The 12816-nt window shown below is 47.7% G+C and overlaps 1 protein-coding gene across 3 annotated transcripts in view; it reads right to left on the reverse strand.

Moving 5' to 3' along the window:
* The window catches only part of otud7a (OTU deubiquitinase 7A), a 75843-nt gene that overhangs the window by 51073 nt on the left and 11954 nt on the right, over positions 1–12816 (reverse strand). For 2 of the 3 annotated variants that reach the window (XR_013299557.1, XR_013299558.1), the window contains exons 11-14: positions 9642–9756; positions 8802–8886; positions 7009–8630; positions 4732–4811 (exon numbers count right to left, since the gene is read on the reverse strand). Coding sequence is in view for 1 of the 3 variants with exons in the window: in XM_077595955.1 (XP_077452081.1) it covers positions 7089–8630; positions 8802–8886; positions 9642–9756 (1742 nt within the window). In the remaining 2 variants the exon portion in view is untranslated. Of the gene's footprint in view, positions 1–4731; positions 4812–4857; positions 8631–8801; positions 8887–9641; positions 9757–12816 lie in introns of those variants that run through there. The other variant, XM_077595955.1, reaches the window with a different exon arrangement.

Raw genomic sequence — 12816 nt, forward strand, 5'->3', positions numbered from 1 at the left:
GTTCGTTCGTACGTTCATTTGTTTGTTTCTCTCCTCCGTTTGTCCGTCACCATCAGTTGCCTGTGGTAGTAAGTCCGGGGGTGCCGCTCCCGTCCCTCGTCCAATCAAACCCTCCCCATCCCACCCACCGGCATCACTCTAATGTCACGTGTAAATAAATGGTTGTCCACTCAGCTACGGCCAGTACATTCCCCTCTAAACCTCACGGTTAAACCTTGGGGTGTTTTTTTTTTTTCCCGTCTCTTCTCTGCTTTTGTTGGTTTTTCTGTGGGTAAAGCAAAAATCACTATCGACTCAACTCAAAAGTATTACAGTTGTACAGTAAACTGGGATGGATTCCAAGCCACCAGACGCGCACGTGGTGCAATGTGCTGGTCTTAGCTGCTCTGCTGTACCTTTCTATGGCATTCTTTTTTTTACGTTAGGCCATATATTGTGACCATGTCCTATGCAAATATGGAAAAATAACAAGATTGTTCAACAATGTATGTTGTCATAACTCGTATGCATGGAATAGTCAAGTTTACATTTGGAAATAAAATCGGAAAATATGCAGATACAATTTCTGGTGGCTATTTTTTTTTTAAACGTGTTTTACTATGAAACTCAATAAATATATGAGCAAATTTATTTATTTGGACCGGGAGGGTCGGCAGTGAAGGATCGCCAGCGGATAACGGCATACCATGATTTTGACTTGGATTTATTTAATACTACTACCAAAGGTGGGCCGTCAGGGCCTTCAAGGTCTTCTCTGCTGGCCTAAGAAATATCTGAATCATATATTATATTCTGTCCATCAATACTTATGAAATAATTCCAAATGGTCTGTTAGATTCCTTTCATTGCTTCCCCCCCCCCCCATTTGCACTGCTTCCAGATGTGTGTTTTCATTTTGAAGTATTTAACCAATCACATTTCAGCCATTATTTGTTGCCAGGGTCAGAAATCTGCCTCAAGGCCTTCACAATCAGTTCTGCAGGCTCTGCTGCATTAAAAAAGCGTCAATAAGACTGTTGCTTTAACCAATCAGATTTCGAGTTGGCAACACCACAATGCCTTGTCGCAGACGTAGGGATACGTCATCGCTTTCACCAACAATGATTGGCTAGTGATTAGCCAGAGCTACCAAACTGTATCTGGAGCGAGCTGCATAAGCAAATACTATATTGTTGTGTTGATTTAAAGCCATTTTCAAGACGGACTATGGCAGAAATACGACAGGACAGGCTGGACTTTCAGCATTAGCTTCGATGGCAATAGAAAAAAATGGAAGAAAGAAAGGAGGATGGATATTGTTTACAGTTAAAAAGGATTTTTGGTGAGTAAAATATGGCTATATTCCGAAATAATGTTTCAATTGTGGGCCCGGTTCTGATATCTGAAAAGCTCCAGTGTTTGTGTTTGGTCGGAGACGGCTTCTCACATAGACGAACGTTATCGTGGCAACGGGAAGTACACCTTGTTCCTTTATTTTAGCCGTGCAAATATTTACTGAAAGTGGGAGGTCGGTCGGTATCGACGAAAAGCGGCCTGACTCCTCGCTGAGGAAATTCTGCGTGGTGGGTTAGCGAAAAAAGGAAGGAAGGAACGGGCAGGCTGCCATGCTTGCCACCATTTGCTTGGCCAGCTTCTCGAAAATTGCCTTGCTTTTTATACATTTTCTTTGGTACTCGGATGATTCGCCTAAAGACGTTTCGCCGACGGATGTTTGACAGACGGACAGGTCGCCGAATGGACATTCCGCCGAACGGAGGTTTTGCCGAAACGGGATTCTCGCGCTCGCCCCGCCCCCGGATCGCGTGTGTACAAGTTTTTCAACCTTGGCCCGTTATGATTTTTAATCCGGCCCGCCGCCCGCGTTGTCCAAATGATAGTAAAAATCAATGATTCATTTCCCCTTTGCCGCTCATCACTCTCAATTTATTAGTCTAGCGTCAATGGCAAATACTAGTATTTGTATTTAATCATTAAACGCTGTTTTCGGCTGGATTTGACCGAATTTAAGAGCATTTTGAGCCGTTTGGCGAATGGACGTATATAGATGTTTTTTTGCCTCCACCGCGACATTTTTTATCATTAAATATCTCGTGCATCCATTAGTCAATATGGTTGGTGAAAAGCGAAAGGCTTCTAGTGAGGGTGGTAGTGCAAGGAAGAGGCAAGCTATTTCATTTGAAACCAAAGTGGCAATAATAACGAAGCTTGATGTGGGTGAGAAAATGGTGAGCGTTGCACGGGCATACAACTTGAATCGTTCGACCGTCGGTAGTATGCATACAGTACTGTACGTATTCTCTCCATTATATTAAATGTTTTTTTCAGTACAAACCAATGCAGGTTACTTATACAAGCCTTAAACATACAAATGCACTTATATAAACCTTCAATATACTTATATAGGCCTTAAACATACATTATAATACAAAATATAGCACTGAATCAACTTACGAACAAATTCAACTTATGAACAATCGCTCAGAACCTAACTCGTTTGTAAGTAGGGGAGCGTCTGTACTGCAAATTCTTACGCAGGTGTTTTGGTTTCGATCTAATACGAGCAGTTGTTTTTTGACCTTAAGGGTGTGATTCGGTTAGCTTATGCAATTGTTTTGAATCAGATGACATGAAATGTTTTCAGTATGTCGCGACTAAATACAGAGAAGAATATACTACACGTCAGGATGCTTGGGAACGAGGCGGCGTTACGAGTATACTCCTTGCAAGTTGTAACCAGATATAACGGTGAAAGATGTCTTCCAATTTTTAATTAAATATGACTAATAATGATTAAATGGTATTAATCATTATTCCACCAGTAGTGGAGGATTGCTAGCTTTCCTCACTCGACTTGTCAGCCTCACGCTTCGTCGTAGGAGCGCCAGGGCGGCGAGTGGGCTGGGATAGGCTGACCTAAACACACGCACATAAGCTGGTAGGAGGCCACCCGCTTAAAAGCCAGCGCGCAGCGGCTCGGGCACGGGTTGCGCTGCCTGGCGCCGGCAGCCAGAGGGGGGGCTTAGCTCCAGAAGGTCACGGAGGGCGACGTCGAAGAGAGGCGGCCATGTTGACCGTGTGAGGTCGTTGCCGGGCGAGGGGGGAAAGGGGAGGGGCCGCCAGCGTGGCGTCCTGTTTGAAAAGGACGTAGTACGTCCCGTGGCGGGTCAAGCGACGGCGTCGTGAGCTCGTCATACGGAAGTGGCGTTCCTTCACACGTTTATTCGCGGATGCCGCCCAGAATTTCGATTGGTGGAGTCCCCGAGGGAGAATGGAAGCCGCGATTGGACGCCAACACACACACACACACGCCCACGGAGTAACCTTCCTTCTCTCTCTTCATTCTTACTCCAGCAAAGCCTGCATTTTTTTCTTCTAGCCCTTTAAATAGATTAAGACGATCCTCACAAAGGTTTTTTTTTTTGCTGTTTAGGTAAAAATGGCTGGTAGAAAACACTTTCCAGTGGATTGCATAATGCACCATTGCGCGCAAGTTATGAAGGTCATACACGGGTTAAAAAAGACTGGTCGCCTGACTGATATTTTCAGACTTTTGATTTTGACGTGAACATTAATTTTTGATTACTGGACTGGCAAAATGAAGTCAGATATCAGCGAAATATTCTTTAGCGCAGCGTAAAAATTAACATTTCCAACCACTCACATTTTGGGACCATCATTTTAAACAATATCTTAGCAGTTTACTTCAAATCTCGACTTACCTGAACTCCAGTTGACTTCAAATGTTAGGCTTCAACTGCTACATTTTTCGTTCATGTACCGTATTTTCACGACTATAAGGCGCACATAAGTCTTAAAATTTCTCCAAAATAGATAGGGCGCCGTATAATCCAGTGCGCTTTATATATGGACCAATACTAAAATTGTTATCACGATCAAATCAAATGAATCAGTTGATAGGGTACACCGACTCTACTATTTTCCTGTAGACAAAGTACTGCCCAGTGACTGCTGGGATATGTAGTAGTTCTTTTGTCAATAAACCCAATGGATTGTGGCCTGTATACATCGACATCAATACAGCTTGCCGTTGGAAAAGTTACGCTAGCTACCAGCTAGCTACTATTTACGAATGGATTGTGGCCTGTATTCATCGACATCAATACAGCTTGACAAAGCATGGGAAGCACCGTTGGAAAGGTTACGCTAGCTACCAGCTAGCTACTATTGGCGAATGGATTATGGCCGCCTGGATGAACGTATAAAACTCAGCGTTTTCGATGACTAATTTGGACAATTGTTCAATTCGGACACAGAAAATGAGGACTTTGATGGATTTTTGGGTGATGATGACGTGAGTAAGTTGCAAAATGGCTAAAAAAAGTACAACCCAACTCAGTTTTGCTTCTGTTGCCTTTTTAAAAACATGTTTTAGCGTGTGGGTGTAGCGTGCAAGAACTATATATCCCAGCAGTCACTGCGCACCGGAAACCGGAAAAAAAAGAGTCTTGGGCTGCTTCCGGAAGCCAGCGCTATTGCGGTTCGATATTCATATATAATATATAACATATATGCATCTAAAAAAAACGGTGCGTCCTTTGTGTGTTTAAAATACAGAAATAGCACTTGTTACTGACACTGCGCCTTTAAATACGATGCGCCATATAGTCGTGAAAATACGGTACATCAAAATTCAAAAGATGGCTTGCCATGTAATGTTAAAAACTATAGGAACATAAAAATCCATCGAATTTTCTATTGACAGGTACTCACCATTGGACGAAGATTGGTGCGAAGATGTTGACTTGGTCACAGCGACGTCAATTCATGCTTTGTTCCTTTAACTTTCTTAGCTGTCAAACAAGTGGAAAATTACTGAGCAGGCCTGATAGGATTGTCATTTTTCAAACAGATTTTTGACCCACGATGGAGACCCGTTGCGGCTCACTCCACCAGATATTTCATGATAAAAATGAAAAAGGTTCTTTGCGCACTCGAGATACATTCACGCACTTGCGCATTGCAACGAACTGGGCAGAGGAAGGTGGATGCTAGGTGAGCTCATCTCTGACAGCGCCAGGCGTCGTCGGTATTAGCGTCGGAAAGAAGCACTACTCGGAAAAAGCCGCGCAATACAAAATCCAACTTACCAACATTTTTCCCGACATAAACGCAATTTGCAGACATGTTCGTAAGTACCGTTGTTCGTAAGTCGTATGTTCGTAAGTAGGGGAGCGTCTGTACATTGATTCTAATCTAGTACTTTCAAGCTAAATTTCCAGAATGGCAAAAGTTCCCTGAATTGACGCTACACAGTTCATTCAAGATGGAACTATTATCATCTGCTTTGAAACTGGCCCCAACAAAGACACAGACGCATTTTTTGTAACAATAAACTATTATTTTGTTCATATATACATCTGTACCTAATGTGCAAATCAATAATTTAAAGTAGTGTAAAAGTCTTAAAGGAATACAAAAAATCATATCTTACAGTCCTAACATGGTGGGACTCCATGAAGGGGATCACGTAGAAACGAAGATGAGGAGGAGGAGGAGGAGGAGGAGCAAAAGGAGGAAGAGGAGGGGGGAGGAGCAACAGCGCAGAAGACGGAAGCAAACCGCAGTGGACATCCTTGGCCAGGACGGGACACATTTTTTGTTAAGGACGGCATGGCACATTATCGGCAAACGGCATCACCGGGACGGACGGACGGACGGGCGACACAAACGCGGTGGCTTCTTTGTCGAGCGGAAAGCGTTTTTTTTTGCTCGGACCCCGCCCCCCTCCTCCCCCGATTGGTTTAAAGCACTGATGATCCATCACAAAAGGCTTGAGGTGCTCTCATAGCAGCGGGTGCTTCTTTAGCCGGCCTCCACACGTGGACAGAAAAAGAGGCGGGCCGTCACGCGGGTTGACGCAAAGCGTGACGAGACGCCCGGGATCGGACGCGAGACGGACGAACGGACCTACTACGGGTAAAAACACACTGGTGACAAATCGGCGTGGGCTCTCGCTCGTGCTACTCGCCACTCTCGTCATCCGAGACGTACGCTTGGCGATTAAGAACATCCGAGTATCCGAGTATCGGACGGGCCACCCAACATCAACGCTGCATATTTGAAAAAAAACGCCATTTTGGCACGGGAATTCCTTTAAAAAGCAACTTTTCCAGCATGGTGCCACCGACGTTAACTTGTTGACTGCCATTAACAACGATAAACACCGAATGGGACCGGACGAATAGACGTAATATCCAGACCGGACAGGACGAATAGACGTCCAATCCGGACCGGACAGGACGAATAGACGTCCAATCCAGACCGGACAGGACGAATAGACGTCCAATCCATTTCGACTGGGAATAACAGTCCGTCACGGACCATGGTCTTGACAACTTTTGTTAGCGACGTACGCCGTGGCACTTTGTAACTCAACTGTCTTAGCATTAGCATTAGCATGAGCACATGCCAAAGTTAAAAACAGTGTATTTTTAGCGCAACGTTGACGAATTAGGCTATCAAAATGAAAAACGGTAGGTTTTTAGAGCGACTCTGACAGATCACAGTAAGTGGCCACGCCACAACGAGTTAAGCTAGCACGTTGAAATTCCCGTATTGAAATACGGGCTCCTCCGGGGGACGCCGCGACCATCGTCCACCATTTACAGGACACGCTTGGCTTACAGTATCTCAAATATTATTGGTGCATAGACAAAACCGGGGGAGGGCGTAGCAGACCAGCCATTTATTGCTTCCGAGGCTAATAGCGCTAATCCCGCCCGCTAATCCCCCCTTTCGCGTTCTTTTGATTGCAAAACGACCGGAGACGTTCCGAGGAGGAGCGAGAGCCACCGGGCGGCGCTATTGCGTCCAAACTATTTCCCCGCCGACGTGAGATTGAATGTTTATTTTTTGTTTTTTCTCCTACGATGAAAAATAAGGAGCGACTTTTACTTTAAAACAAGTAAAAGACAACATTTAAAGAGGGGGGAGAAAAAAGACAGGCACACCCAAACGCACAAAAATAATCTGGCCAAAGCTGCTCACCGTTTCAAGCTTCCCTGGCAAAAGGGAAAAAGTGGGGGGCGGGGACACCACAACGCTCGAAATGGGAGGTTCGCCAATGGCTAGGCGGGCCTTTGCCCTTGACCTTTCTCCCGCCCCCTGCGTTTAAGCTCCTCCCTGTAGCAGTAGGAGCAGTAGTGGTCCGTTTCGGGCCTTCCGTAGAAGGAGCAGTCGTCCCTCTTGCAGCGGCGCTGCTGAAAGCGGTAGGCGGGGCTCCCGCAGCCACGCCCCCTGCCCAACCGGCCCTCGTCCTCGTCGGCGAACTCCAGGCGGTCTCGGACGTCCCCCCCAGCGTGGAAGCCGTTGGTGAACGTGTGCGACTTGGGCTGCTCCCCGGGCGCCGCGTCGAACGCCAGCGTTTCCACGGTGCCGGCGGCGCGCACCCCCGACGGCCGGGCGGGGCTGTATCCCTGCGACGACAGCGTGCGGTTCTGCTGCGGGTAGGTGGCGCAGGTCCTCAGGCCGCCCAGCGGGGCCTTGTAAGTCTCGGCCGGACCCCCCGACGCCCGCTGGAGGTGGATCACGCTGTGCCTCTGGACGGGAGGGGTGTGGCTGTAGTGGGCGGAGACGGGAACGGGTAGCGGTCCCGGGCGTTTAGCACCCAAACTGGGGGAACAGTGAGTCGCGGCGAGGGCGGTGACGGGGGGACGGCTCACGGGCGGCGTTGACGGAGGGACCGGGAAGGAGAGGTGGTGGTGAGGAGGAGGAGGAGGCCCCGCGGGGACGGGGCTGTTCCTGCCTTTCCCCTTGAGGGCGGCAGGGGGCGCCGGCGGGGCGGGAGAGACGCTCTCCGGTGGCGAGCTGTCCGAGCGCTCCCTCTGGAAGACGCCCTGGTCTTGGGTCTTGTCGGGCTCCTTGTGAGACTTCTTGTCAACCTCCTTCTCCACCTCCTTCCTCTTCTGCTCCTGCTCCTGGCTGAAGCGCTCCTGCGCGTTGCTCAGGTAGTAGCCGATCATCTCCTCGTGGAACTGGTGGCGGTGGCTGGTGAGGAGGAGCCCCCCGAAGATGAACTTGCGCTCGCCCTGCATGGCGGCCCGCAGGATGTTGAGGCTGAGCTTGACGTCCGTGCCGTATTTCCAATTCTCCAGGCTCTTGTCGGCGGCGGAGGCGGCCGCCGTGCCCTTCCCGGCGCCGCCGCCGCCGGCCGTGGGGGAGGGGCTTGTGGCCTTCTCCGAGGACGTGGAGCTGGCCGAGTGGCCCGACTCGTCTTTGTTCCCCCTGGCCGTCTTGGAGTCTTTCTTCCGGGCCTTTTCCGTCCCGTTGTCGCCGTTTCGAGCGGCGCCGGAGTTGGATTTGTTGATCTTGCCGTGCACCAGGCCGCCCAAACCGCCCATGTTCTTCTTTAACTTGATTCCTAGCGTTTTACTGAAGCTACCTAGCTTGTTGGCCACCGAGTCGGCCCGACTCTTGTCTTTGTCTTTGTCTTTACGGTGCTGCTGCGGCTGTGGCGCCGGCTTCTCTTTGTCCTTGTCCTTTGCCACCTTGCCCGCGTTGACGTTGGAATTGCTGCCGACGGACTCGCGGTCCGAGTCCACGGACTCGGCCAGGGAGCGCACGTCCTCGCCCGCCGAGGCGGTCGGCGACTCGGGCTGAGCCAGAGGAGCCTGGAACGCACGCCAACGCATTGTTACGTCACATTTGGGCATACCTGTACTACATACACAACACTTTGCGTTAGATTGTGGGCTAAAGTTTTTCCCCAATGCCTTATATACCTTGAATAAAATCTATGAAAAGCCTCGCCCTAGAGTTACTTGGACATTTAAGGGACTTACCCTCGTTTCGGATGGAATTCGGATCCATGTGACATTCATGTAGTTGTGCAACAGGTTCAATTTGGCCTCCAGTGACAAGATGAGGCTGCAACAGAAAATAGATGAGGTCAAGCATTAATAGTCAAATGGCACCAATGAGGACAAGAGTCGCACATTTTTAATCAATTAAATGAAGTGTGAGCTTTGGTCTTGTGTTTAAAGTCATTGCTATTTTAAAAATATTTTACTTCCCACAACAAATGCGGCATTGACAGTCAAACAGCTAACCATGTAAATACTAGAGAAAGTAGCTTAAATTGCGATAATATTTCATTTCGCGGTTTGGTCCTGATTGACTCTGGATTGGATGCACCAATATTTGAACAAAGTCGTACAAATTAAAATTTGGTGCTGGTGAAATCAGTCCTCTCATAAAATATCCGTATTAGGGAAATGTTAAAATAAATGCAACAAATTGGGATTGGATGATTGTGGGCCGGAAACACCTTTGCTTCAGCAGCCAAAAATAACATCAAATCAAAGAGGAGACAAATTCCCAGTTGTGGGAAAATGGTTAAGGCAACACACCGCCTGGTGTACACTTGCAAGATTCTCAGATTGATTGTTTTGAAGGATAAACTTGACCCCCCCACTGACCAGAATGTGTAACAGAAACCTTTGCGTCAACTCCTTGAACTTGTGGCGTCTGGAAAAACCTCCAAATCAGTGACGGACGGCGCTCGCAATTTGTTTTCACTGACCTGCGCCAGAGCATTAAAATCTAAACGGAACCGGTTTCCAAGTTTTCGTGCCTCTTCTGACGAGAACCACGGCAAGCCGATAAAGCACCAGGAGACTTACTTGGCCAGCTTGGCGTTGTCGTTGTCGTCTCGGCCCCATTCCCAGTCCCTGCCGGGGTCCACGGCGAAATGGATGGCCAGCAACTTGTGCTCCGAGTCCGTCAAAGGGATTACGGCTGAAAGAGAAGGGGGGGAAAAAAGTTTGAACACAACACATTTTTGTTATATGACCCATTAACGATAAGGTCAACTAGCTCAGGTGGATTTGGAGGAAGCGAGTGCTTTGAAACGGGATCCGGGTTGTAGGCTCCTATTATTTCCCGCGGCTACCGAGAGAGAAGGGCGCTAACACGCTGATAGATTTATTATTAATACACTTGAATCAAAACAGGGAGACATCATTAACATACTCTGGCTACAACTTGCAAGGAAAATCACTACCGACTCGCCCTCGTCCAGGATGATTCTAAAGAAACGACATCTTCCTCTGTCCATTTAGTTAGGGCATTATCAAAACATTTAAGTTAATCGGATTCAAACAATTGCATAAGCTAACCGAATAACACCATTAAGGTCAAAAAACAACTGCTCATATTAGATCGGAAACCAAAACAACGGCGTAAGAATTTGCCATCTGCCGGAATCCAAGTCAAAGCAATTTAAGAGTCCCTTGTAGATCTTCATTGCCAACTCAGATCAACAGTCTCGGCCTGTGTTGATGTCGATGTATACAGGCCACAATCCATTGGGTGTATCGACAAAAGAACTACTACATATCCCAGCAGTCACTGTGCAGTACTTTGTCTACGGGAAAATAGTAGAGTCGGTGTACCCTATCCACTGATTTATTTTATTTTATCGTGATAACAATTTTAGTATTGGTCCATATATAAAGCGCACTGGATTATAAGGCGCCCTGTCTATTTTGGAGAAAATTGAAGACTTTTATGTGCGCCTTATAGTCGTGAAAATACGGTAGGTGCTTTCTGCTAGCAAACCGCTCTTTGTGTTTTTTTTCCTTGTGGCTAATGCAAAGTCAGCAGCTCCACGTCACAAGGCGTGTAGAGTCTGTTCTCTTTTAGTCCCCGCCAAAGACCGACGTCACCCATCTGAGCTCCGCAGAACCCACGTTTCCTCTTTTTATAAACAATTTCTGCCGTCTGGAAAATTTGAAATGCCGACCTTGTTCAAAGTACAGCTGCGCGTTTAAAAGGCTCAGTTGTTCATTTCGAGACGACCTCAGCCTCTCTGACTGACAATTTCTCGTTTGTTTGTTTTTTTTACAGCGGAACCTTGGTGATATCATTTCAGCCGTATGCCATTTATAGCTACTCATGGTAGCACAACAACTATCATTTCATTTTTTACTGCCATGTTGCTTAAAACGCTTGATAGAAAGACAAGGACTGCTAACACTGCGGTGATGTAGGTGGCCTTTTTGTGTAAAACAGAGTCTTTCCCGTGTTCCAATCGGAGCTGGAGGGCCCGTTTCGGGGCGTGACCAGACGTTAGTCTGTACATACAAACTTTTATACACTAACATGTCCGCTCAGTGAAAGTGAAAAGGCCATTGTTGGCTTTTATTGATGCGTAGACCGTCTTGTTTTACCTTGTTTTGTCGCCCGGACGTTTTGGTCGCCTGGACGTTTTGGTCCGGGCGACCAAACAAGGTAAAACAACACGGTCTACGCATCCATCAAAGCAAACAATGGCCCTGAACAGTTAAACTGAGCCCACGTGTGAGTGTAGTATAAGAGTTTGTATGTACATGCGTTGTCCCTTTAAGAAGCTACAGGAAGTCAGGGTCTTAACATTTTCTCCAACAAAAAACAATACAAGTATGGGAAATGTGGAGCTTTTCTTTAGCCTAATAATTAATAGGGCATTAAGTATGACTAAATAATAATTCAAAGTTTGTATTTAGGGAATTTGAGCAACCATTTTAAATGGTAATCATCAATAACCTTCCGGGCGACCAAAAGTCTGATGACCAAACGTCCGAGTACCATCGATCAGTAACACAACGATCCAAAATGCAAAAAAAAAGCATGGACAACCCTGCCGCTTTCTTGCTATAAATTGCTTAAACACATATTTCAGCTCCAAACGTCCAAAATGTCCACCATGCTTTTGGTTTGCTGTGATGTTATTATTTGGTGTTCATCTTTAAACAGGTTTGTGCTGACTCATTGGACCTGAATTTGAATGAAATTGCTTGACTTTGAACTCATCCGAGGGTGTGCACATTTTTGCAACCACCTCGTTTCAGTTATTTCGCCCGAGTACTGTTTCGGGCGGGGCTGCCAAAGAAAACCCCCTACTGGCTTTCGGAACAGGTCTGCAACTAGACTTTTCCATTGGGCCACTTTAACCACGGCTGCTTAGGAAAAAGTCACTGGAGAGAACAGTCTTTGCGCGCAATAATTTGCGAAAAAGAAAGCGCCAAAGCTCATTTCCACTCTTAATAGTTTGGACCTTCCTTTTCCAGTCCACCACTGAACGGCTATGCAAGCCAGCTAAAAAGGAGCAACGACAGGATGTGCCTGCGCAATTAAGAGTCGGGTTACCAGGGGTGGACCCGCCGACTTTAATCCGGCGCAGAAAGAGCCAGTGTTCCCCGGCGGTCCGCGGCACCTGAACACACACGGCCGCCGAGAGACCCTCGGATGCGCTTTGCCGTTCCAGGGGGAAACTAAAGAGCCAGTCTCCACCTGAGAGACCCGCACAGTGCTCCGTCTGTCCAGCTCTCGGGGGAGGGGCTCGGTTTGTTTGGGGCCCCCCGGCGAGCCCTAGGTCCCCGCCCCCACGCGCTCGCGGGTGGGCTTCAGACGGGCTCTGCCCTAATTGGCGACGGACCCTTCCCTCGGATGACCTCTCCGACGGCTGCCATTTGCCAATCCTATCCGTACCGACACCCAATCGCATCCCTTTTCAGACGGCGGCGTCGACTCGAGTAAGAAAAGCGTTTTCATAACATCCGGGAGAGACGCCGCGGCTAAAACGTTTCCTCCGCACAGAACTCTGCGTACCAGAAAGAACTAATTCATCTGTGGACCTGTGCGCCCTCTAGTGGAGGAAAATACTACGGCTCCGCGCCCAAGATAAAAACAAGAGTGGAGTTGGCTGCGGCTTTGTCATCACGTCTGCTGTGGTCCTATTCTGACCTCACAACTACGTTGCCGTCTATACGCCGAGCAGGGCATGTTCTTGGGGTGAATTTTCACGGCGGCACGACG

This window comes from Stigmatopora argus, chromosome 3 (genome assembly GCF_051989625.1).
Source record: "Stigmatopora argus isolate UIUO_Sarg chromosome 3, RoL_Sarg_1.0, whole genome shotgun sequence".
Taxonomy (NCBI): Eukaryota; Metazoa; Chordata; class Actinopteri; order Syngnathiformes; family Syngnathidae; genus Stigmatopora; species Stigmatopora argus.